A 21,307-nucleotide genomic window follows, 5' to 3' on the forward strand; every position below is an offset into this window, starting at 1 on the left:
TGAAATTGCCCTTAAGACTACCCTGAATGCAGCCAGGATCAGTGTCTGAGCTGATGTGAGCCCAGTGCCAGTTTTCTGCTGCTGGTTGCTTCCCAGAACCAAGGGTCCATGGCATTGCAGCATGCATCAGGCCAGGACTGCCACATCTGAGAGTGCCATTACCCAGAATGACCTGGACCACTGTATGAGCTCATCAGCCCCTAAGGAAGAGCCAACGAGACATCTCAACCACAAGAGTAAGTCCCCTTTCCTCCGGGCTAATATCTCCATCCACAGTGAAACCTTCCACAGTTAACCCAAATGCAATGAATATACTCACATACAGCAGGAAAACAAATCAGGAAATCATTCAGTACCTTCTTGTGTTGCAGGAAATGCTGTTGATCTATTTGAAGGGTTCCCCATGGGGTATCAGGAAGCCCCTCCACATGTGAGTTGGAGTAGTGAGGCTGCAGTTTGGATTAGAGCTTGTTCTGCAATAGAGCTTCATGGATGGCAGCAGGGAGGATGCCAGACCTAAGCTATTTATGCCTGCTGGCTATGGGATGAGATCTTACCAATGGTGAGATCAGGGCCTCCAGCAGGAAAGAGCCTTTCCAGCTGTAGGGTAGGACATTATTCTCATGGGGTGTACTCTTGGGCCTATGGGGGCTGAACCAGCCAAGTTTCTGGCTGATGGTGAAGGGCCAGGTTGTTTTCTCCCATCACTGAGCCCGGTTTATACTCCTGTATACCAGCCTCAGCAAAGAGAGGAAACATGACCATGCCTCTTTGGGGTCTCACTTGAAGCTCCTCAGGCCAAAGCAGGCACCAGGTCAGAAAAGGTGAGCCAGAGAGAGAGCTGCAATGATCTTCATATGGAGCTGGTCTGACGGCCATCAGCAAAAGCCATGAGGAGCAAGCAGTAACAGCCCAGTCCCTTCCTGCATGTCATGGATCCCAAAACACAGGCAGGGTCTCTGTATCAGCCAGAGAGGCTAACCTAACCTCTCCCCACTGCTCTCACCGTAGCTGTATCTGGTTTGGTTAAACAGTGAGGCTGATTGAAGTGCACTACAAAATCACAGTGCATCACATCACGAGCCCTAAGAGCATCAAACACTGACACCATCAATGCTTGCTGAGAGAGTCCACAAGCATAAAATCATAGACTCATAGAATGGTTTGGGTTGGAAAGGACCTTAAAGCTCATCCAGTTCCAACCCCCTTGAACACTGCCAGGGATGGGGCAGCCACAGCTTCTCTGGGCACCCTGTGCCAGCGCCTCAGCACCCTCACAGGGAAGAGCTTCTGCCTTGTATCCAACCTGACCTTGCCCCTTGAGAAGTGGCTTGCTCTCAGACGAGGGGCAGCATGAGCTGGTGGGAACTGTGGAGAGGCACAAAGGCAGGTCTGCCTCCTTCTGTGGCACCTTGCCATGAGCTGACTTCCACCCGTTATGAAGTCCTAGCTGCCCTCTCTCAGTAGCTTGCTTTCTTCTCTCTGAAGTGGTGCACCAGGCTCTGCAGTAAGCATGCACTGAGGTGCAAGACCTTGATGATGTAGGTGGGGAAGGGGTACATCCAGGGACAGATTTCAGGTGCACTCCCTTTTAGGCAGAGGAAACTGGGGGGTCAGTTTCACACGGGTTATGCCTGCAATTACACGGGCATTTTACCAACTGTTCCTCTCTGCATTCCCCTATCAAAGCTTTACAGTCCTTTCCTGGCTTCGGTGCCACTGTTTTCAGTATGTGCTGCCTTCTACTGACATCTAGGGACAGAGGCTGGAAATCGGAAGCTGGCCGTTTACATGAGCAGTTTAAAACGTATTTAAAATGGATAAAACTGGTTTGTTTAATGAGACAAGGATGCAAGCAAGGTGAAGATACTGCACTACCAAAAGCAAAGCACATGAAAAGGGAAAAAGAACAGGACAGAAACACTCTGAGGTCTAAAGAGCAAGCAAGTTGCATTGTGTGGCTGGATCTACTATTTACTCATTGCTACTACTACTAATTTACTCATGAAATGTATGTCAGTCATGAATCAGGCCCCATGCCTGGTGTTTCACCTGCACAGGACAATGACACAGGCCCTGACCCAGAGATCTTACCTGCTAGGGAACACACAGCTGATGGATGGAGGCTGTAGAGCAGAGGGAACAGGTTCGACCTCAACTGCTTTGTAGCCTGGCTTGATGTCAGATCAATCTGTAGTGTTGAACAGCTCATTCCTGTAGGAACAAAGTGGAAGCAGCAGCAACTCTTCCTGCTGTGCCTTCACTTCTTTACCGGAGAGGCAGGGAGGCCTCCTCCATAGCAGGACACCAAGCAGGAGGAGATGGAAAACACACTATGTGCCTGCGTAACACATCCCATCAAAGATGCAGAAACATATGGGCTAGCTCTTTTAAAACAGACTGGTGTGACTCCATAGCCTACATCTCTGGATCACCCCCTCTACATTTAGACTTCTTAATTCTTCCCAACCCACAAGGACAAAAGAACCCTGTGCTAATTCACGCCTGGACCTTTGGAGAACCCCTAAAAATACATCTTTCTGATGGCAGGAAGAAACATGGAACATATTCTGAGAAGGAAACATCAAGAGAAGTGCTTACACATGCACTAAGGGCTTGTATGCCCAACCCAACATATTTAAATCTGCTGTCAGAAAAACAGTGTGGGGTACACTGAGCAAATAGAGCAAAGAACACAGCCTAGAGACAAACACTGCCAAGTAACACATTTCCCATCTCCAGCTGCTTTGTGTAGCAGCCTGTGGAGCCTCAGGACAGCTACACACAGGGCATTACCATTCTAAGCAGATTTCATTTGCATTCCTCCTGCCTGTAGCCTCATCCTGCAATAGACAGCTGCTAGCAGCTGGGTGCTCTTGCTTTTGTATATAAACTGTGTTCTCAGATGGTCATTTGTTGTCTTCTGAATGCTGATACTGATGATTTCTAGGTTTGGGTCCTCTCCCTGTATATCTCACAAGAGGACAACTGCCAGTTTTCCCTGTTCAGAGGGTACTGCCCTGCAGTTGTTAGGCCACTACTTTTACCACACAGACAAAAAGTCATTAACAGACTGTAGGTACAGCTCCACAACAGATGTCCAGTTCTCTGTGGTCAGATCTCATCCCATGACCAGAGTGCTCCAGTACTTTGAATTTTACTGCTGGAGACCCAAGCTGAGAACCAGTCCAAGATGCTATGAGAACCAGCCAAGCTGCTGCTTCTTGTGCTGTACAAGCCACCAGCAGGTCACACTGGCTACAGCTGGAGGCCACCTGAAGGGCCCTGCATCGCTCTATTTGGTAGGATGATGCAGACACTTCTTCCCTTGGCAGAAACTCTTTTTATCTTCCATAGTGCTACTGAAAGATGATCTAGTTTCAGCAAGACTGGAGACAGTTCTGGAACTGGCTTTTACTACCAGGAGAAATGAAACAATGTGATGACCCGAGATGTCCCTCCCCTCAGTGTCCTTCAAAACCAGTTTGGCATGCAAGTCAGGAGAAACAGCAATGCCTGAGGACTCCAGGCCCAGTTTCCCCATGCCACTTCAGAAGCCTACCTGAAGGAAAGTTAGGTAAGGAACGAAAATACTCTTCTTTCAACACTCCCCCTATAAGGACCTTTTCCACACCAAATTCTCTCATATAAATTATCTTTAATAATGCATGTTATTTTTTACTAAAGGAACCTAGGCAGTGGCTTTGTTCTGCATCTTCAAGTCCTAATCCAGATCTGAGTTTTAACATCAGGTTTGACTCAAGGGTACTGACAGTACTGGATACTGACAAGTACCAGTTTGCAGGTTCTTCACCAAGTACAGGTACCACTGATGCCAGTTTGGTCTGTTTGTTGAGGTGTAGCTGGATCTCCTATTTACTGATTGCTACTACTGATTTACTCATTACATTTATACGCCAGTCCTCTGGTCATGTATCCCTCACCAGGAGTCACCCCCACCACAGGAGTATCTCGCTGTCTCTGGAGAGTAGCTGAAGGCTGCTTCCTCTAGGACAATATCTGCCCTTCAGTCGATTCTTCCAGCAGCACTCCTGGGAATAGACCATTTTTAATGTGTTTTCCTCATAAATATTCTCTTACTACCCATCAATGCATTTAGGACATCTGCTGGGTCTACCCAAGAGAGAATCTTCCTGGTTCATCTGTGGGACAGCTACCGCAACGGCTGCAGCACCACCTCCTCCATGGGGTTAGCTGTCCTCCTGTGATACCCAAGGCTTGCCTCTCTGTACCATGGGGACAGTGCTGTTTGCCTGTCATCTGTGCAAGGGGCCACAAACACAGCTGACAGTTACATCCTGTCCCTAAGGAGCACCGCTGTTCTACTTGCAATGTCTGCAGAATTCAGCTACTCATAACATGAGCCTGGATCATGGGTTTTTTTGCTGCATAATCACAGCAAAGATGGCTTAAAAAGGAAAATAGCATTTATTATACACACAAGGACTTTTAATCAGACCCCAAATTAATCTCAGAAATGTTGTCACATTTCACAGATGCAAAATGTTCTAAAATAGCTGAGACCAAACTTGAGCATGTTATTAGCTTCATCCTAAACCACTGCATTTTGCTTATTCAAGAAACTGGATGATCCTCTTCTATGCAAAATTTTAGACGTAAATCATTCTGGTTTAGAGCTATGACATCCCAGTACAAGTCACAACCCTTCTCTAAGTTGGTTAGTACACACTGTGGTGGAAATTTAAAAGAGAAAATGTAACATCAAAGCCAATTACAAGAGGATCACATACATCACTATTAAATCACACTACTTCTATCTTCCACCAAAAAAAAACCCCTCCTCAATAATAACGTAACATTAAATTTGTTTTAGAAAACCATACAGAAAATAACACTGGTACATTTTATTTCCAAAGACTTTGTTGTCTCAGCTCTCTAACAATACTCCGACACATGTTAAGATTTGTTCATCAACAGTTCAATCACAGACACGTACCAAACATTAAAAAGTCATGCCAAGTACAAATTCTCTTCTGAGGTCATCTTCTTTTCAATGTAAACTGGAAAGAATAGGCATGAAGCATCTGTACAGCAAATATCAAACAACTATGTCACTTTTGCCTTATTCACCTCAAAAACTTTATCTGACAGCTAGAGAACTAACCTTCATGTTGCTGTGCATGGACATGGTACTAACTAAACTGAGTATGGACATATGGAAAGTCTTAGGAGGAAGGCAAATTCTTAGTACTTAATACATCTGAACCTCTAAGACCAACTCCACTTCCTTATTAGTGGCACACCAATTTACAGAACACCCCGTGACAATAATCAACACTGCACACACCAAAAGTGACAGTAACCCCTACTGTGTCCCAAAATAAGTGCTAAAAAGGCCCCATTCTGTAACTAGCTAAATACTCATCTTTTACATACTTTCACCCAGTAAGAGGAACTACTGAACCTCTTTAAATGAGGGTGTAACACATGGATTCTGTACACTAGAGCCTTCCAGGAAGACTAAGTAAAAAAACAATTGCTGACTGAACTCAAAGTACCTCTGTCCTATACTGTAAAATTAGAATAGTACATCCTGTAACAGTGCAGCACATTAGATAAGATCTCACAAAAACTACAAACAGGGTATCACACTACAGCAAGGATATCCACTTACTGGCAGGTCTGTAAATATGAGTGCATCTTCAGGGTAACCACATCCCCATCACAAGAAGTACAGGGCAAAATGCAGAGCTCTGCTTAATTATTGCTTTGTTCAATTATTTAAATCTTAAGCTTCAGCAATGCTTCATAATTTTTATAATGGCTTTAGATATATTTAGAACCATAAATTCCAAACTCTCAAGGAAATTTAATTGGGATTTTTAAAGAAATAACAATGCTATGGAGGTCTTGCAGTTCAGAATCTAAGTTAATGAAAACAGAATTAAGATACAAACTCATTTCCTAAGCTGTTTTGTTTATGAGGTTCCCTCCTGCCTCCCCAGAGTTCTCCAGAATAGAACACTTTTCATTTAGGCTCTGCAAGACTGTCGTGCAGGAAGCAGGTTTAGCAAAGCCACTGAACCAATGAGTAGTACACACACACAATCCAGGCACTAGTCTTTTCAGAGATTCTTTCACTTGAGAAAATTATTGCTCATCTGCCCACAGTTGCACTCTTCATGCTCATCTCAAACACATGAGCACATTTAGCAGACCACAGGTAGAGATCAAGGGCCTGATAATTCACACAAGAGGAAATAGGCCGCTCACGGATCCAAATTACTGAATCTTCTACAAATAAGGACTGTTACCACCATCTGAGAAGCAACAGTTTCACTGTTCATAGCTGCATTAAGTAGATGTAGGCTCTGAACAGACAATTCCATGAATTAATGCAATCTCTTACTCAAAGTTTATCAGCTAGAAAAGGCAGCTACAACAGCCTAATATAGCTACACACAGCAAGGCTGTGAATTTAAAACAGCAGTTCCTACAGCCCACTGCAGCTTGTGGTTAAGCCTAAGTATCACTGAGAAGGCAACCTTGATTTGGAGATGTGTAGAACACAGACTTCACAATATTCCTACAAAAAGCAGCCACCATTCTTTGCAGTCTCAGCTTCCCCAGCCTGAGTCCTTCTAGCGGGTTTAAAAACATTAAAAATGTTTTGCATTATTAGCTCCCTTTTACTTCCTTGACAATTATGGGCCACATCCTTTACTATTTTTTTATCTATTTTTTAATAGATGAAACGATTGAAACCTGCCTTCACTGTGAAAACAGGTTTTCCTGGAAGTACAGAAGCATTTATTTCTCAATGTCTTCCACATTTTTTAGCTTTCTTGAAACAGGGAGATATAGATATATACATATAGATATATATTCCAAATAGGCTGAGCTTTAACAAAGACATTTCAGGGTAAGGTAAAACATGAAATTATTGAAGCCTTTCCTCTAGAACATGCAGAGAGGCTTGGGCTTGTAACAGGGTGTCCTGGGTTCAGCAGTAGCAGTCGTTTTTCTCCTTCTCAGTAGCTGCTGCAGTGCTGTGGTTTTGCCTTTCAGCCTGGGAACAGCGCTGGTAACACTGATGTTTTAGCTGTTGCTCAGTAATGTTTAGTCTGACCAAGGACTTTCTGAGTCTCATACTCTGCCAGGAAGGAGGGGAAGACATGAAGAAGCACAGACAGGACACCTGACCCAAACTGACCAAAGAGGTATACCATACCAGAGCATGTCATGCCCAGTATATGAACTGGGAGCAGTTGAACACTGCTCGGGTCGGGCTGGGTATCGGCTGGCAGGTGGTGAGCAGTTCTATTTTCTTCCCTTGTTATTTCCCTTATCATTATTATTACTGGTGGTAGCAGCAGTGGTTTGTGTTATACCTCAGTTATTCCATTGTTCTTTTCTCAACCTGTGGGAGTTACATTCTTTCAATTCTCCTCCCCATCCCTCTAGGAGCAGGGGGAGGAAGGGGAGGGGGTGAGCAAGCAGCTGCATGGCTCTGGGTTGCCAGCTGGGCTTAAACCACAACACAAGGCTAGTTACAATCTTATAGAGACACTGTTCTAGTCTAAAATACAACAAAAAATTCTGCTTTCCTTCTAAAACATTGTTTGTTACAAATCTCACCTATTTAAACTTCTAACATGTTACTTATTCCCTCTCCTTTTAATTTTGTCTTATAGGTCAAAACACAAGAATATAAAACTCAAGCCAGCTTTCAACTGCAAGGATCCTCCTATCAGAAAGGACTTAAATGAGGAAGAAAAAGGTTTTTCTAACTTATTCCAAGCAGAATGACTATGAAGAAATGACTCAAGCTTAGGTAGCAAAAGTTAATGGAATGCCATCTGAAATGAAGACTGACTCAGTAACACATGACACTTGCTAATCGTTCGTTAATTTCCAATTTGAAACCCACCAGAAGTACTAACGTAATACCAGTGAAAATAGGAGAAGATACTGCTTGGTTTTCCTGTTGGGCTTGAGGACAAGCTTTAAATGAGAGTATCAGTTTTTCTGGCATTTGATAAAATGAAAATCACCAAGTGCTATGTACCCCCAAATACTTAACTCCTTTAACATTTATGAATCAGGACTAGGTAAACTTGCAATGACTTTATTCTGTTAATGTGCAAGACTTGCGTAACACTTATGCCTGGGATTTTTGTTCTGTGTGTATTCCACGTTTTCCTGTAGGCATTCCCTCCTCCTCTTGGACACATTATACCTTAACAGTGTACCATCTTCTGAAACATCTTTTCTCTGGAAGAGTTAAGATCTGTAACACCAGGCAGAATTTTGTGGAGATTGAGACACTGGATTCTTACAGGTGGAATTGTCTAGACCAGACAGAGAAAGAAATTACCATATGAATGCTTTAAAATGCTCCCCAAATTGTTTCTAGTGCCATAAAGGTTCATTTCTGAATTCAGAAATGTAACAGAAGCAAAAGGTTCATATGAGTTAAAATTAAGCATTTCTATTTAAAAAGGCAATCATGAACAGGAAACTAAGTATAGGCACAGGTGATACTAAGTGATGAAGTTTAGCCTAGCCTTGATGTTTACTTAGGTAGTCATCAATTCTTTTTTTCTAAGTTATGGTCTTAGCAATGTCTCTTTCTTCCTTTCCAGAGAATCAATGATATTACAAGAAGGTTTTTTAACATTTCCCACTATTATTATGGCTTCCTAGTTCAGCGTGTTTTGAATTGTTTCAGAGAACATTTCCAAGTCTATCAGACAAGTAAGGTAAGATCTGCATGTTTCACCAAAGGAAGGCATTTCATTCTGTAAAGAGACATGTCTTAAAAGCAGAATACCAAATGCTGGCAGGTAACTGGAAGTACATGAAAACTGTGGTGCAGCAAACCTGTTATAACTTCAGATAACACTGAATGCATTGCCTGTGAGAAAAGTAAACTAACCCAGCCTTCTATAGTGACACCCAAGCCCTATAACAAAACCCTCCGTATTAACCATTAATCACAGCAAACTTGATACCAGGAATAACAAAGGTTATTGTGGAGCCTGTTACCTTCCGTCCTTCTGCAGCTAATTAAAGCACTCTGCTTGCCAATATTAAATGCACAGTCATGGTAGAAGCCAGCTCAATGCCTTTCCTTCACTCAGTGACATAGGAAATAAAACATTTGAAAGAAGTACATGGGATTTTCTGCGAGTGCTATGTAAGACCTAAACCTTTAGCATGTTCCCAGTAATAGCCTTAAGGAGTTCAGCTTATTTTAATCTTACTATGCTTAACACTAATACATCACAGTCACTGCAGTAAAATTTAGAGAAGATCCAGCTACTTACTCAGCAAACAATTTATGTCATATCATGCTGCTACTAAGATACACCTACACTAAAGACTTAAAAGCTCTAGTCTTACAGCTACAGGGCAAGATCACATCAAGCTAATCGACTGATTAATTAGCTAATAATTCATCAGGTAGATTTTCCCATTTATTCAATCAGCCCTGAGCTATGCTTGCCACAAAACAGTTCAGCCATTCTTTAGTAAGGCTGCTGTGCTAGCTTAAAACTTAAGCTAAAGCATTTCAGATATCCCAGAAAATATATGAATAAACTTTTATTTTTAAGCATCAAGACACACTATTTTAATACAACCCACACATTTTAAGTCAGGTGGAGAGTACTAAACTGAACAATCATCACTAAAACATTTCCATTGGAAATGTGTTAAAGTTCTCATGTGTCTTCATAACCACCTTACTGAAGTTTTCTTATGCGTTTCTGGTCTACACACCACATGTTTCACGCAGTCATGCAAATCTGAATCAAATTTTAAACGTCCAGGTAACAGGGAAGTCCATTCACTGCAAAGATTCATTTTCAGAGAAAAGCCAAATAAGCAGGGTTCTTCATGAGAGTACAGGTATTTTAGAAACCATGAACTTTCAGTTGTTCTTCCTTGACAATGCCAATCTAAAGGAGAAAAGCAACACATTTCAGTAAAGCTGATACACTGGATATTACAGTGACATCAAGTTACCATAATCTTATACTTTGCATAAAAAGACTGCAACACAGCATATAGTCAATAAAGCAGTTTCCTAGTTTCTAGAATGCTTCTGGGCCAAGCAGAAGAACTGACTACATGAAGAAGAGAATCTTATCAGATATCTGACTTGTTCTGTGGTCCTAGCACTTCGTCTTTGACAGTGTTAACACCTCTGCATCATGATTGCCATCAGTAAGCCTCCTTCCTCTACAGTGTTTGCAGCCTCAAAATTATGGTTTGCATCAAACACTCTGATTTTACAAATGGAGACCTCAAGTTGCACTGCCAAAGAACAAGCGGAATCCTGTAGCAAGGTAAACACATTCTACAGTGCGTTGGTTCTTACCACAGGTTTACTCTCGTTCTGCAAGTGTCACTTTACTTTTTGGCTGAAAACACAAAGGAACTATAGTGACATCTTTAGCTGGTTAACTAACATCAGTGCCACCTGTCACCGTATTTCTTCCAGAGAAGTTTAGGTATTTATCTGCAGTCCCTCACCTCCAAGAGGAATTGGCAAATGTTCTTCCTCTGGTCACCTTGAAGCTGGATAACTTCACCGTATTCGGGATGTTCAATCACAGTGCCATTACAAGCAAATTTCTAGAGAGAAACATTCACATTGTCAGACATCTGATGTACATTATGATTTTGCTTACCAAGTCTTTTCAGCAGAATTTTGTCACAGACGCTGCATACTAAATTCTGATGCCAAGCAAGGCAAAGGCTAGATCTGTTTTACGCTGGGGTTGGTATATCTGCTGATACATACAGAGACGAACTAAACTGCTGATGGTAAATTCAGCAAAGACAGCATTAGCAACTGTGCAGAAGGAACTGGCCAATGCTCATCACAAGAGAAGAAAATAAAGCCATAAGACACAGCCTTTCAGCTCCACACCGTTTTAAAGTAATTATTTTTATCCTGGAGAAGCTCAAAGTCTCCATTTTCAACAGCAACACAGCTTATGACAGAAGCAGGAATGCAAAAACAGTTCTACTATAACCTGATTTTATTCTTTACATCAAAGCAGCCAGGTATCTGTGAATTCAATAAAACATTCAGAATGCATTTTATTTACTTCTTTATCAGAAAAAACACTAAACTTTTTAGCAAAAATCAGTGTCACTAGACACTGACAGGAGTTATGAGAAAGACAGGGTCAATCTGAATATGAAATCGTGAACTGGCGAGAGTGAAATAAAACAAATATTCTGTTATTTTGTATTAAAAGATATCATACTCCTTTATATATTTATTACCAGTAACTTTACCTTTTTGAAAGCTTTCACAAGTTTCTTCTTGTCATAATCATCTGCAATCCCCTGAACAGTTGTCAGTGTCTTTCTTCCGTTCCGTTGCTGGATCCTTATATGAATGTAATCCTCAGTCCCCGCCGGGAGTAAGTCGTCACCCTTTGTTGCATCAGCAAAGGGGTCTGCAGGAATTAAAAAAACATAATGTTTATGCTTAAAAATCAGAGCAATGCTTTCTCCAGCTGTATTAAGTCTCACTAGGCTACTGCCTCAACACAGTGCTCTCAACTGTCATGCATCTGGTGTCTTCAATGCCCTCCTGGATAGAAACCAAATTCAATTTTCTTCACTATTCCTTGCAAACTGCAAATCCTGAAGCTTCTAAAACTGAAAACATGGTTCCAAGAGAACATAGCATACACCTTAAGGTTTAGATGGCCTCATGCATTTTAAGGGCAACCCTGCATTTCATCAGATCAACTGATAAGTAGACAATAAAAAAAGCTCTTGTACACAGTCTCTTTTACAGAGCAGAAGTCTTATACTGTGACAACCACACTATCAGCATTTTAAGGCATGGATGTAATTCTCGGCTACTAATATAAACAAAACACAGCCACAGACACTAAGAAGTGTCAGAGGCTGTCTGTAACCCAGCACCCCTCTGCCAGTCAGTGATTTTAGGCAAGAATTGTAGCAAAATTAATTCAGACTGACTGAGCCAGTTGTCAGATTCTTCCAAGCTTACATTTATTAGCACAGGTGAAACAGGAACCATTTAAGAAGACTTTCTGGGTTATGCTTCTTATTCTCCATGAAAACATATTTCACACACTATAAAGAAATTTTATGGCCTAACAACTTTCCTAATCAGCGGCTTCAAACCAACCTTGATGCATGAAGTGCTTTAAGTATTATTTTTTAAGATAAATCACGAGTAATTTTTTGATACTAATCAGAATCATATTGAAAAGTCTGATCTTCAACAGCCACCTATGCTATAATGTCCCAAACTTCCATCCAAAGCTCAAACCTAAACACACCAATACAGTTTTGCCACACACTCGAAGCAAATGCTCCAAAAGGGTAAGACTTCAGCAGAAACAGCAACAGTACTTCAGCTGCACTGACCTATGTAGAAACAAGAATGACAAGAGCATTAAACACACTGAAAGCAGGATGAGGATGCAAGCACCACAAGGAACAAGTACAGCACTCGGAAGCTTGACCGGCTTCATTCCTATTACAGACAAAACACACTGTGAACCATGGTTTGTGGGGCAAACACTAACATAAAATTCCAGTGGAAAAAAAAGAAGGGGATTCAGGAATGAGTATCACTGGTGAAGAGCCAGCACTGTAGGTATTAACACTGGATCACTTCAAATAGATCCTACAGGCAGTATCTACCTAAGCGCAGGGTCAGCTCCTAAATCGTGATTAACATTAACTTTCTCGTATGGGTTACACGTGCAGAAGATCAGAATCAAAACTTGAGGCCAAACCCCTGACAACATTATCGTATGAAGTGTTAACCTGCTCGCTTCTGTCGCCTATAGATAAGGAGAACCATGGCGCAGCGTGGTAAACTTCCCTGCTAATACAGCAGAAATTACCTACCTTCTGTATAGCTCAACCTGAAGAAACCATAGCCTTGGCAAGGCATGGGTCAGGTTTTGGGGCACTGCTATGGATGAGACAGCAAATCAACAAGCAATTGGAACTGAGGAAATTATTCCCTTCTCAGCAGAGCATATGAACCTCAGGCTCCCTCTGTCCACAAAGATCACAACTCTAGGGCTGCACCCGCTTCGGTGTCACCTCGGAGGCCGGGGCACTGACGCTCGAACCCCACCGGAGCCCTACGGAACAGGGCCCGGGGCCGAAGACGGGGTGAGCGGGGCCAGCCGAGGGGACGACTGTGGGTCTCTCTGCGGCACACGGGGGTGCCGCTGCTCTTACCGAAGGATTGGAGGTTCTGGATAGATGACATGCGACTCTGCGGCGAGGCTGGAACAGCGGGGAAAAGGCCGCGGCTGGGTGCTCACGGGTCACGTCTCCGGCTCCGCAGTGCCGGCGGGGCGGGGATCGGAGGGAGAGGAGGAGGGATAACAAAAGCAGAGGGAGGGCGGCGAGTCTGAGAGGGAAAGAAGGGGGAGGGAAAGGCGGAGAACGGCGTGAAAGGAGAAGAAAGCGGAAAGGAATGAAGAGCGGCCGGAGCCCACGCCCCGGCACCCGCCCCGCAGCGCCGTTAACGGGCAGCGGCCGCCGGTTCCCCTCACAAAATGGCGGCTGACCCCGCCCCGGTGAGGGGTCGCAGTACCCAGTATGCACTGCGCGTAATGGCCGCCGCCGGAGGAGCAGAGGGGTAGTGGTGAGTAGCGGTCAGGGTAGGGTTGTGTGCCCGCGCACCCCTGCCTTCCCCACGCGGGGCACGGTTCCTCACAGGAGCCCATCGCTCCCTCCCCATGCTGTACGCTCGCAAGACGTGGCAGGCCCCCGTGAGTAACCCCAATGGGGGTTTCCCTTCATGGCTCCGTTGGCTTGGGTGGTGCGGTTTCCTGGCCTCCCTTCGTGTTTCCAAGCTGGCGTCAAGCTGGTTCCCACTTCCTCAGTCAAGCATAGTATTCTCCTGCAGAAACTGGCTGCTTATGGCCTGCATAGGTGGAGTCTCCCGTCTTTGGGGCAGAGCCCAAATGGTATCACATCCAGTTGGTGAGCAGTCACTAGTGGTGTCCCTCAGGCGTTCAGTGTTAGGGCCAGTCCTGTTTAATACCTTCAGTGATCATTATTAGGCCCGGTTGATCTGCTGGAGGCTCTGCAGGGGGATCTGGACAGGATGGATCCATGGGCTGTGGCCAATGGGATGAGGTTCAAGAAGGCAAAGTGCCGGGTCCTGCATTTGGGCCACAACCACCCCATGCACTGCTCCAGGCTTGGGGAAGAGTGGCTGGAAACTGCTCATGGGAAAGGCCCTGGGGGTGCTGATTGATGGAGCTGGACATGAGCAGCTTGTGCCCAGGCAGGGAGGAAGCCCCCAGCATCCTGGCCTGGATCAGCACCAGTGCAGCAGCAGGGCCAGGGCAGGGATTGTGCCCCTGTGCTGGGCACAGCCTGGGTGCCACCATGGCTGGCTGGTCACACATGGTGCTTGTGGACCGACACAGACATTTGTGGTGGTGGGAAATAGTGCTGGGGCTGCAGCGGTGAAGGTTTGCCTTTAAAATGGTGTGCCCATGTTACAGAGCTTGCCAGTCCTCAGGAGGTGATTAATGACTGTGTAGAGGCACAGTAACTTACTTGCATTGGCACAATTGCCAGAAGCTCTATTTCTCCTTTTTTCCATTTTTTGGCTTTTATATGAAGCTTCAGTCCTCTTAAACCAAAGTGCTATTTCTCTTCAATGATCCAAGGCCTGGATCAGTGCTGCAGTACTTTTATGCGTGTCACTGTGCATTGGTCTCAGAACTTGCTGGTCATGGTGCTTTGAGAAGAAGCTTTTCTCTCATACAAAACCTCTGCTCGCCCTTTGCTGCTATTGCTGAAGCCCTTCTCTGCAGTACAGGCTGTAGAGAAGGGTTGTCTGACCCCTTCCCAGGCAAAGGCACTGATGGGACAGTAATGGGAGGATGGGGAGATGCTGATTACAGAGCTTGAGGTGCCTGCTTCAGTCACAGTGGATATGGCATGGTTTGGACAATGGGGATGCAGGATGCAGAGCCGGACACTGCGAAACCTTCTGGGCAGGGTGCGCAAGCTCAGAACACCCATCCTCAGGGACACGTCCCGGGATGTCTCCAGCACCTCTCTCAGAGCCATTACACTGTAACTAATGGGAAGGGGGGGAATTTTGCCTCCAATGGATTTTTGCAAATTCTATATATTTGTGCAAAATTCTGTGTCTGTTTTGCTCTCCCATGAAACTTTTTCCTTTTTTGCTCCAGCCACTGGTTTTTGTTACCTTGGCTGGGCCAGTACTGCTGTCTGTGGGGCACTGTGACGAACCAGGCCAGCGTTTGAGTTGAGCTAAAAAATAAAGGTTAAAACCTCACATCCACTCCACTTGCATAACCCTGCAATGGTTGTGCTGGGGCAATCGAAGAGGACAAAAGCTGGGGCCAGGCCTAGCCACAAACCCCAAGTCCGAAGCCACAGGTTTGGGTGAGTTCTTTGCTGACTGTGGCAGTTCTTGTGCTTAATTTGGATCTTCGTGTATTTAAAATAGTATTTACTTCTCACTACAGGGTTTACCCAGGCCTACAGGCGAGTTGTGGAATTCATCCTGCAGCTTACAGCAAAGGAGACGTGGTTTCTGGGAAACAGCAAAGCTCCTTTATAAACCAAGATGTGACTGTTGTCCTTAAAATGAAACTGTGATGAACAGTTCTTAAGTGCAAACCTTGACAACTGCAGAGGGAATGGAAACAAGCCCTAATTGCACAGCTTGGCATGCACTGGGCAGCAATTAAAACGAAGGTGGTGGCCAACAAGCTTATCATTCCCTTGGCAGTGTGCCACAATGGCCATATGGGATCTCTGTGGGGCTGCATTAATGCAGCATCATCTGCTGCCCTCCTCAGGGGGAGCTTTGCACCAAACTTTGGCCCCTGTGGGCAGAGACAGGCGCCATCCTGCTGGAGATGTGCTTCTGCTTTTGCCCCCTGGCAGCTGTCCTGAGGGCCTTTGTCCTCACTGAGTCCTTCCCATTGCTGCTGAGCAGCCACTCATGGCCATAGACCTATGAAAGCCCTGTTGTGAGAGCTTCCAGCCACACCAGAGTGCAAAGGCAGGCCAAGCACAACAGTAAACAAAAAAGGTAGCAACAATTAAAATAGGGCTAAAACCTAAGTGGAAGCAAAAGGGGTTATTGCTTAGGCTGTTACGTTTCAGTTTATGGCTAATCGCTCTAGAGCTGAGGCTGGAGTTAATCTCATTTGCTAATAGCTATTAGACATCAGGGTTTAAGCAATGGATTAGGAATGAGACTCTTGCCTTTCCATGACTAATGTATAACCTGGCAACTATTGTGCTGGAAAAGCAAAATATCATCTCTATCTTGATCATGGCTTGAAGCTATTTAAGTGTAACAGTTGCACAACCTGGTTATGAATTGCAATTAGAGATCCCTTTGCTTGCCTTTTACTGTATTTCAGTTCATCTGTCAGGCTGTAAGTGACTCATTAGAGGTTATTTATGACTGGGTAAGATGCAGGGATTAAAACCAGGAACTCGCTGGCATGCAGATGCAAACCATGACATACCAAAGGCAAAACCTGTCACCCTGGTGCAGAACTGCACCTTCACTGGGTACTTTCTTAAGTACCTTGGTTTCCCTTTAGGAGCGAGGACTAACCCACACTAGCGGGAGACACTTTGTTATTCCAGAGAACTCCTGTATGGAAGTATGGGCTGGGAATGCCCTGTCTTGCATCAGGGAAACAGGTCAACTGCACTTAGAAGAGTGGCTAGACTGTCCCCCTGTACTCAGCCCTGGTGAGGCCACACCTCGAATCCTGTGTTCAGTTCTGGGCCCCTGCACTGCAAGAGAGGCATTGAGGGGCTGGAGTGGGGCCAGAGAAGGGCAACGGAGCTGGTGCAGGGCCTGGAGCACAAGTGTGATGGGGAACGGCTGAGGGACCTGGGGGGTTCAGTCTGGAGAAGAGAAGGCTCAGGGGGGACCTGATGGCTCCCTACAAGTGCCTGACAGGAGGTTGTAGTGAGGTGGGGTCGGTCTCTGCTCCTAAGAAACAAGGAACAGGACAAGAGGAAACGGCCTCAAGCTGCACCAGGGGAGGTTCAGACTTACCAGCAGATGGCAGCTATGCTCAACATGACAGGAAGTTACTGGAACTTTGCATCCCCTTTCTACATGGGTTTGTATTTGCAGCCGTCTCCAAAGTCTCATTTCTATCAGATGAGTTATTTGAGGTTGCAAGGAGTTCAATTTGAAGTCCTTGATTTTAGTACTGAAAACCAAACAGCCTACAACACTGAACCACTAAAGCCCCGCTTGCCAAAGATGGCAATAGTTCAACAGGAGCACTAACAAATCTGTTCTACTTACAAAAGGCAGAACTCCTGGAATAAACTTTTGCTTGAAGACAAGAGAGCATTTCTGTAAGAGGTCAGCTTGTTCAAGCCCCACCAACTCAGTGGTTCACATAACCTCCCTGCAGGAAGAGATAAGGGCCATATGCTGCAGTCTTTGCCTCTATACAATTAGGTAGTAGTTGAATATTGAAGAGGCCCAGGGTGAGCCAGAGCAATGGGTGAATTGCATGTGTAAAGCAGACTCAGTGGTGCATTCATATCCTCTCTGCAGCCCCATTTCCCAACTAAGTCTGGGAATCTACACAAGAAAAAAGAACAATTAAAATAACCTCACAGCAGAGAGATACATACAGCATTTTCCAATATGCCTTGTCTTCCATGAACTCCCTGGATTTTAAGCATGGCATGTAGGGCAAGCCACAAAACCTAAGTACCAGAATACCCCAGTGCCTGTTTATGATGACAACTCATTAACCGACAAGATGCCCTTCTGACAGCATGGCCCAGTCAATACCAATGCTACAGTTTTGGACTACAGCATGGAAAGATGTGTATCCACAAGCTGTAAAGCAGAAGAGATAACATTAAGGCTCATAATTCCCCCTTTTCAAGATTCTCTAGGTGATTGTTCCTTGCATTTCCTCAAGGGATGCAATGTGTCTGATGAGACATTCGTGACAACAGCTGCAAGTCTATTTTGATGAAGAACACAATTTCCAATTAGTGAATATTAAGAGTATTCAGACATCATATATTAAAAATACTTTATACCATATCAAGACACAAATGTATTATAATGGTTTTCTAGCCACAAAAAGTCATTCTGCAGGTTAAAATTTGTACTTACGATAACAGTAAAAACTATGATCAGAGTGAAAGAAGGAAGAGAAAGGAAAACCAAGCTTCTTTTAAATATGGATAGGGGGTTTTGCCATTAGAGTGAGAATTAGTGCATTCATTTTCTAATTCAATACATTACAAATCATTTCAGTAACAGTAGTGTCTTACAATCACTCAAGTGAGCAGTCATAACCTAAAGTAAATACGGAACAAGACATGAAACGAAGCTTGTATCTAAAAGTGTATCAAACCAGCATGCTCATCTGGTGTAAATGCCAGCTGCTTCCAAAAAGAGAGACGTCACACTTTTAAGAAAAGCAAACATTTACTTCAAATTGCAGTATAGGCTTTTCAATCACAGAAAAAGGAAAGAAAAAACAGTGATCTGACAGCGGTCACATCCTGTGCAAAACAAACCTGTAGCACAAGGTACTTGGAGCCGCTTACACATTGCAGGATAAAGTAAATAAATACAGTAGCTAGAATATGGCACTCTTGTGACAGACTCTAAACCCCGTGGAATGCCTCTGAAATACTTTTTTATCCTTGTATTAGTAGCAAAGTCCCACCACCGTAAAATAGGACAATGTTTTAAATAAACCAAACTAAAATATTTATATCTAAGAGAAGGATTTACACAGTTATAACTTTTAAGTGCAGAAAAAATGGGACTTGGGCTTAGATCTTTCTTTAAATTAACCCCCCACACGTATAATCCCATTCGATCTCAAAAGTAAGTTTATGTTTGAGGAAAAATGTTACCAAAGTTGCATAATTTCATTTGTTACTCCCACAGCTGGAAGTTAAATTCTAAACAGTCTTGAAACACGAACGTTCAGCATTAGCCAGTGAAACAACGGACTTGTCAAAAGCCCTCAGGATTTCTTTATCCTCCAAATATTGATTTGCTTTCTCCTACATCTTTAGACAGCAATCGCTAAGTTTGCAAACAAAAGAATGCAATATGCATCATACATCAAGAAAAGACGAAGTTGACGAAGAAGAACTTCCACGTTTCTGAATCTTTTCCTTGCTTCTTTCAAACTTCTTTATGATCTCAGTCACTATGCACACAGAGGAAGTGAGTCCCACAAGAAACAGTAAATCTGTCAAAAAGAGACATAATCAGCCCTTTTAATATTTGCTATTTAAGGCTTAGGGCAGACTTATAAATGAGCAAGACTCACAAGACTTTCATATTGTCTCCCAGTCACTGGGTAAGTTCAGGAGTAATGAAAGAATCAATTTTTGCAGGACCAGGAGATTAACATGCATAGTTTATGCACAAATCATAAGTACAGGCATGATATTTCAAACTCTTAAAGTATTTAATAACCTTGCCTTTATTAACACCTATGAAAACAACACTAAGCAACACAGTTAACTTCATATATGGGGGAAAAAAATCACTATCAACAGAAATGACACTACAATAAAAATTATGTTAAAACATGTATTTCATGACAATCATTTAACTCCAGAAAACTGCAGAAGTAGTAAACATAAGTCTTAATAAGGCTGGCAGCATTATGTATCTATAGCCTCTTCAAATCCTCATGTCTATTCATCCTGAGACAGTGCAGCTGATTATTAAATAAAGGATCAATATGTCTAAATAAGGTATTCACATTTAGAGGAAAAAAACCAGCCCAACTTTCTAAACAGCAATGTTAGTATTGCTTAAAAAACTTCAATGAAGTCTCTGCTTCATTTTTGCCTGCATCAAAGTTTGTATGAAAAACCTCCAATATACCTAAGCACATAAGAAATTTAAGAACACACCGATCAGTTGTGTACCACACGCATTTAAATCATGGTTCCCAAAGGCTTTGTATTCCTTTTGTATGCAAACAGCCAGAAAGTGCTCTTCCAGAACCATCAGCTGGTGTATTCACAAATGAATCCTTAATGCACAGTTTTGGAAAGGGAACTGTTCTTACCCAAGACACTCAGGCTCTCTGTTTGGAAAACCTTCTGAAGTGGAGGAAAGTAAATGACCAGTAACTGCCCCATTATAGATCCAAGAACGGCATAGCAGAACATTTTGTTACTGCAAAGTCCAATCTCAAACACAGATTTTGCCTGTAAAACACCACATTACACTGTACATGGAGTCTTAATTATCTAGACAAGACAGTAATTCATAACTACAACTGCTTTTCATCCAGACTGAGAAAAATACAAGTTACTGTTGACCTTTTAGGTAATCCAGAACAAAGATCCTGAACAGGCTAACTACATTTTGTCTCTGGCAAACAGAGTACAAATCTTGTCTTCATAGTCATTGACCTGTATTTTGAGCTCACTTTTCTGCAAGTACAGTGCATTAGAAGGTACTCTCTACACTGGAAGTGCTTCTGTTGACCCTGACAGTTCACAACAGAAAGCAGACTGCAAATTACAGGTACCAATGTATACCAGCAATGTCCTTTTCTCCAACTAGCACAGAAATTCAGACTTGCTTTCTTAGACCCAAAATACAGACAGAATGAGCAGTTCAAAACTTTTTCCTTGGATTGTGGGTGTAGGGTTACAAAATAGAAACGTTAAGGCCTTTCTGCCAAGGATGCTGAGCTGACAGAAGTTAGCCATACAAAGGATGGTCACACTTCAGCTTACAATATAAACCTCCTTGCTTCTGTCAGGACAGAACCATTACTACCAGCTCTGCATCATGTACACAAATTAAGGACAGTAATACTTATGATGTAATGTAAGAAATCCTAACCTAGTAAATACGTGAAACTCAATAGCAGATGTGCAGGCAAACATTTGAAACAAACACAAGAAGATTCTCCCTCAGAGACAATTCTGCTTATTGTGTAAATACTGTGTAAATGGACAATAAGAATCACCTACCTGAGATCTAGAACTCAAAGCATTGAACATATCAAAAAATACAAAACAGGTGAAAGTCATGGTTGTATCTCGAGGTGTTATTACGTTGTCTCTTAACTGCCAACAAAAGAAAATGAAATGGCTTTAGCATGCTTCAAACCCTCTGCAACTAAGCAAAGTTATTACAATAATTCAAGTTCTACGAGCTAGTAAATGAAAGCAAAAGCAACTTGATTGCTCCAACCTGATTTAATAAATCATACAGCAAAAATTACACACCTGTGACCTAACACTATTTGTA

At 43.3% G+C, this 21,307-nt stretch overlaps 2 protein-coding genes across 6 annotated transcripts in view; both read right to left on the reverse strand.

The window, feature by feature from the left end:
• Nucleotides 1-8,094: 8,094 nt before the first annotated feature.
• Nucleotides 8,095-13,572, reverse strand: EIF1B (eukaryotic translation initiation factor 1B). Of its 2 annotated transcripts, XR_009728421.1 has the most exons (5): nucleotides 13,240-13,572; nucleotides 11,296-11,459; nucleotides 10,522-10,623; nucleotides 9,766-9,944; nucleotides 8,095-8,333 (listed from the first exon to the last, which is right to left on the reverse strand). XR_009728421.1 is itself a non-coding variant. In XM_061373147.1 (4 exons), exons 1-4 carry the CDS (start codon nucleotides 13,268-13,270, stop codon nucleotides 9,900-9,902), a joined length of 342 nt encoding a protein of 113 aa, XP_061229131.1. In that variant the 5' UTR covers nucleotides 13,271-13,572; the 3' UTR covers nucleotides 8,095-9,899. The 2 variants fall into 2 exon arrangements, 1 of the variants encoding a protein (XP_061229131.1); XM_061373147.1 differs by having other exon boundaries at nucleotides 8,095-9,944.
• A 4,902-nt stretch (nucleotides 13,573-18,474) lies between these two features.
• The window catches only part of ATP2C1 (ATPase secretory pathway Ca2+ transporting 1), a 62,514-nt gene continuing 59,681 nt past the window's right edge, over nucleotides 18,475-21,307 (reverse strand). For all 4 annotated transcript variants that reach the window (XM_061373148.1, XM_061373149.1, XM_061373151.1 and 1 more), the window contains 3 exons: nucleotides 21,028-21,123; nucleotides 20,109-20,250; nucleotides 18,475-19,274 (listed from right to left, as the gene is read on the reverse strand). In XM_061373148.1, the coding sequence (XP_061229132.1) occupies nucleotides 19,138-19,274; nucleotides 20,109-20,250; nucleotides 21,028-21,123 (375 nt within the window). In that variant the 3' untranslated portion in view covers nucleotides 18,475-19,137. The remainder of the gene's footprint in view (nucleotides 19,275-20,108; nucleotides 20,251-21,027; nucleotides 21,124-21,307) is intronic.

Source organism: Neopsephotus bourkii, unplaced genomic scaffold, assembly GCF_033783945.1.
Source record: "Neopsephotus bourkii isolate Nb327-2 ecotype Australia unplaced genomic scaffold, CSIRO-AGI_Nbou_v1 NB_1629, whole genome shotgun sequence".
Lineage (NCBI taxonomy): Eukaryota > Metazoa > Chordata > Aves > Psittaciformes > Psittacidae > Neopsephotus > Neopsephotus bourkii.

What these genes read in the sequence shown, in the direction of transcription:
- EIF1B (XM_061373147.1), bottom strand. Translation starts at nt 13,270, where the DNA reads ATGTCATCTATCCAGAACCTCCAATCCTTCG. An exon ending in CCAGAACCTCCAATCCTTCG is followed by an intron (nt 11,460 to 13,239) that starts GTAAGAGCAGCG and finishes TAATTCCTGCAG; the next exon opens with ACCCCTTTGCTGATGCAACA. An exon ending in TTTGCCAATTCCTCTTGGAG is followed by an intron (nt 9,945 to 10,521) that starts GTGAGGGACTGC and finishes TTTCTCCTTTAG; the next exon opens with ATTGGCATTGTCAAGGAAGA.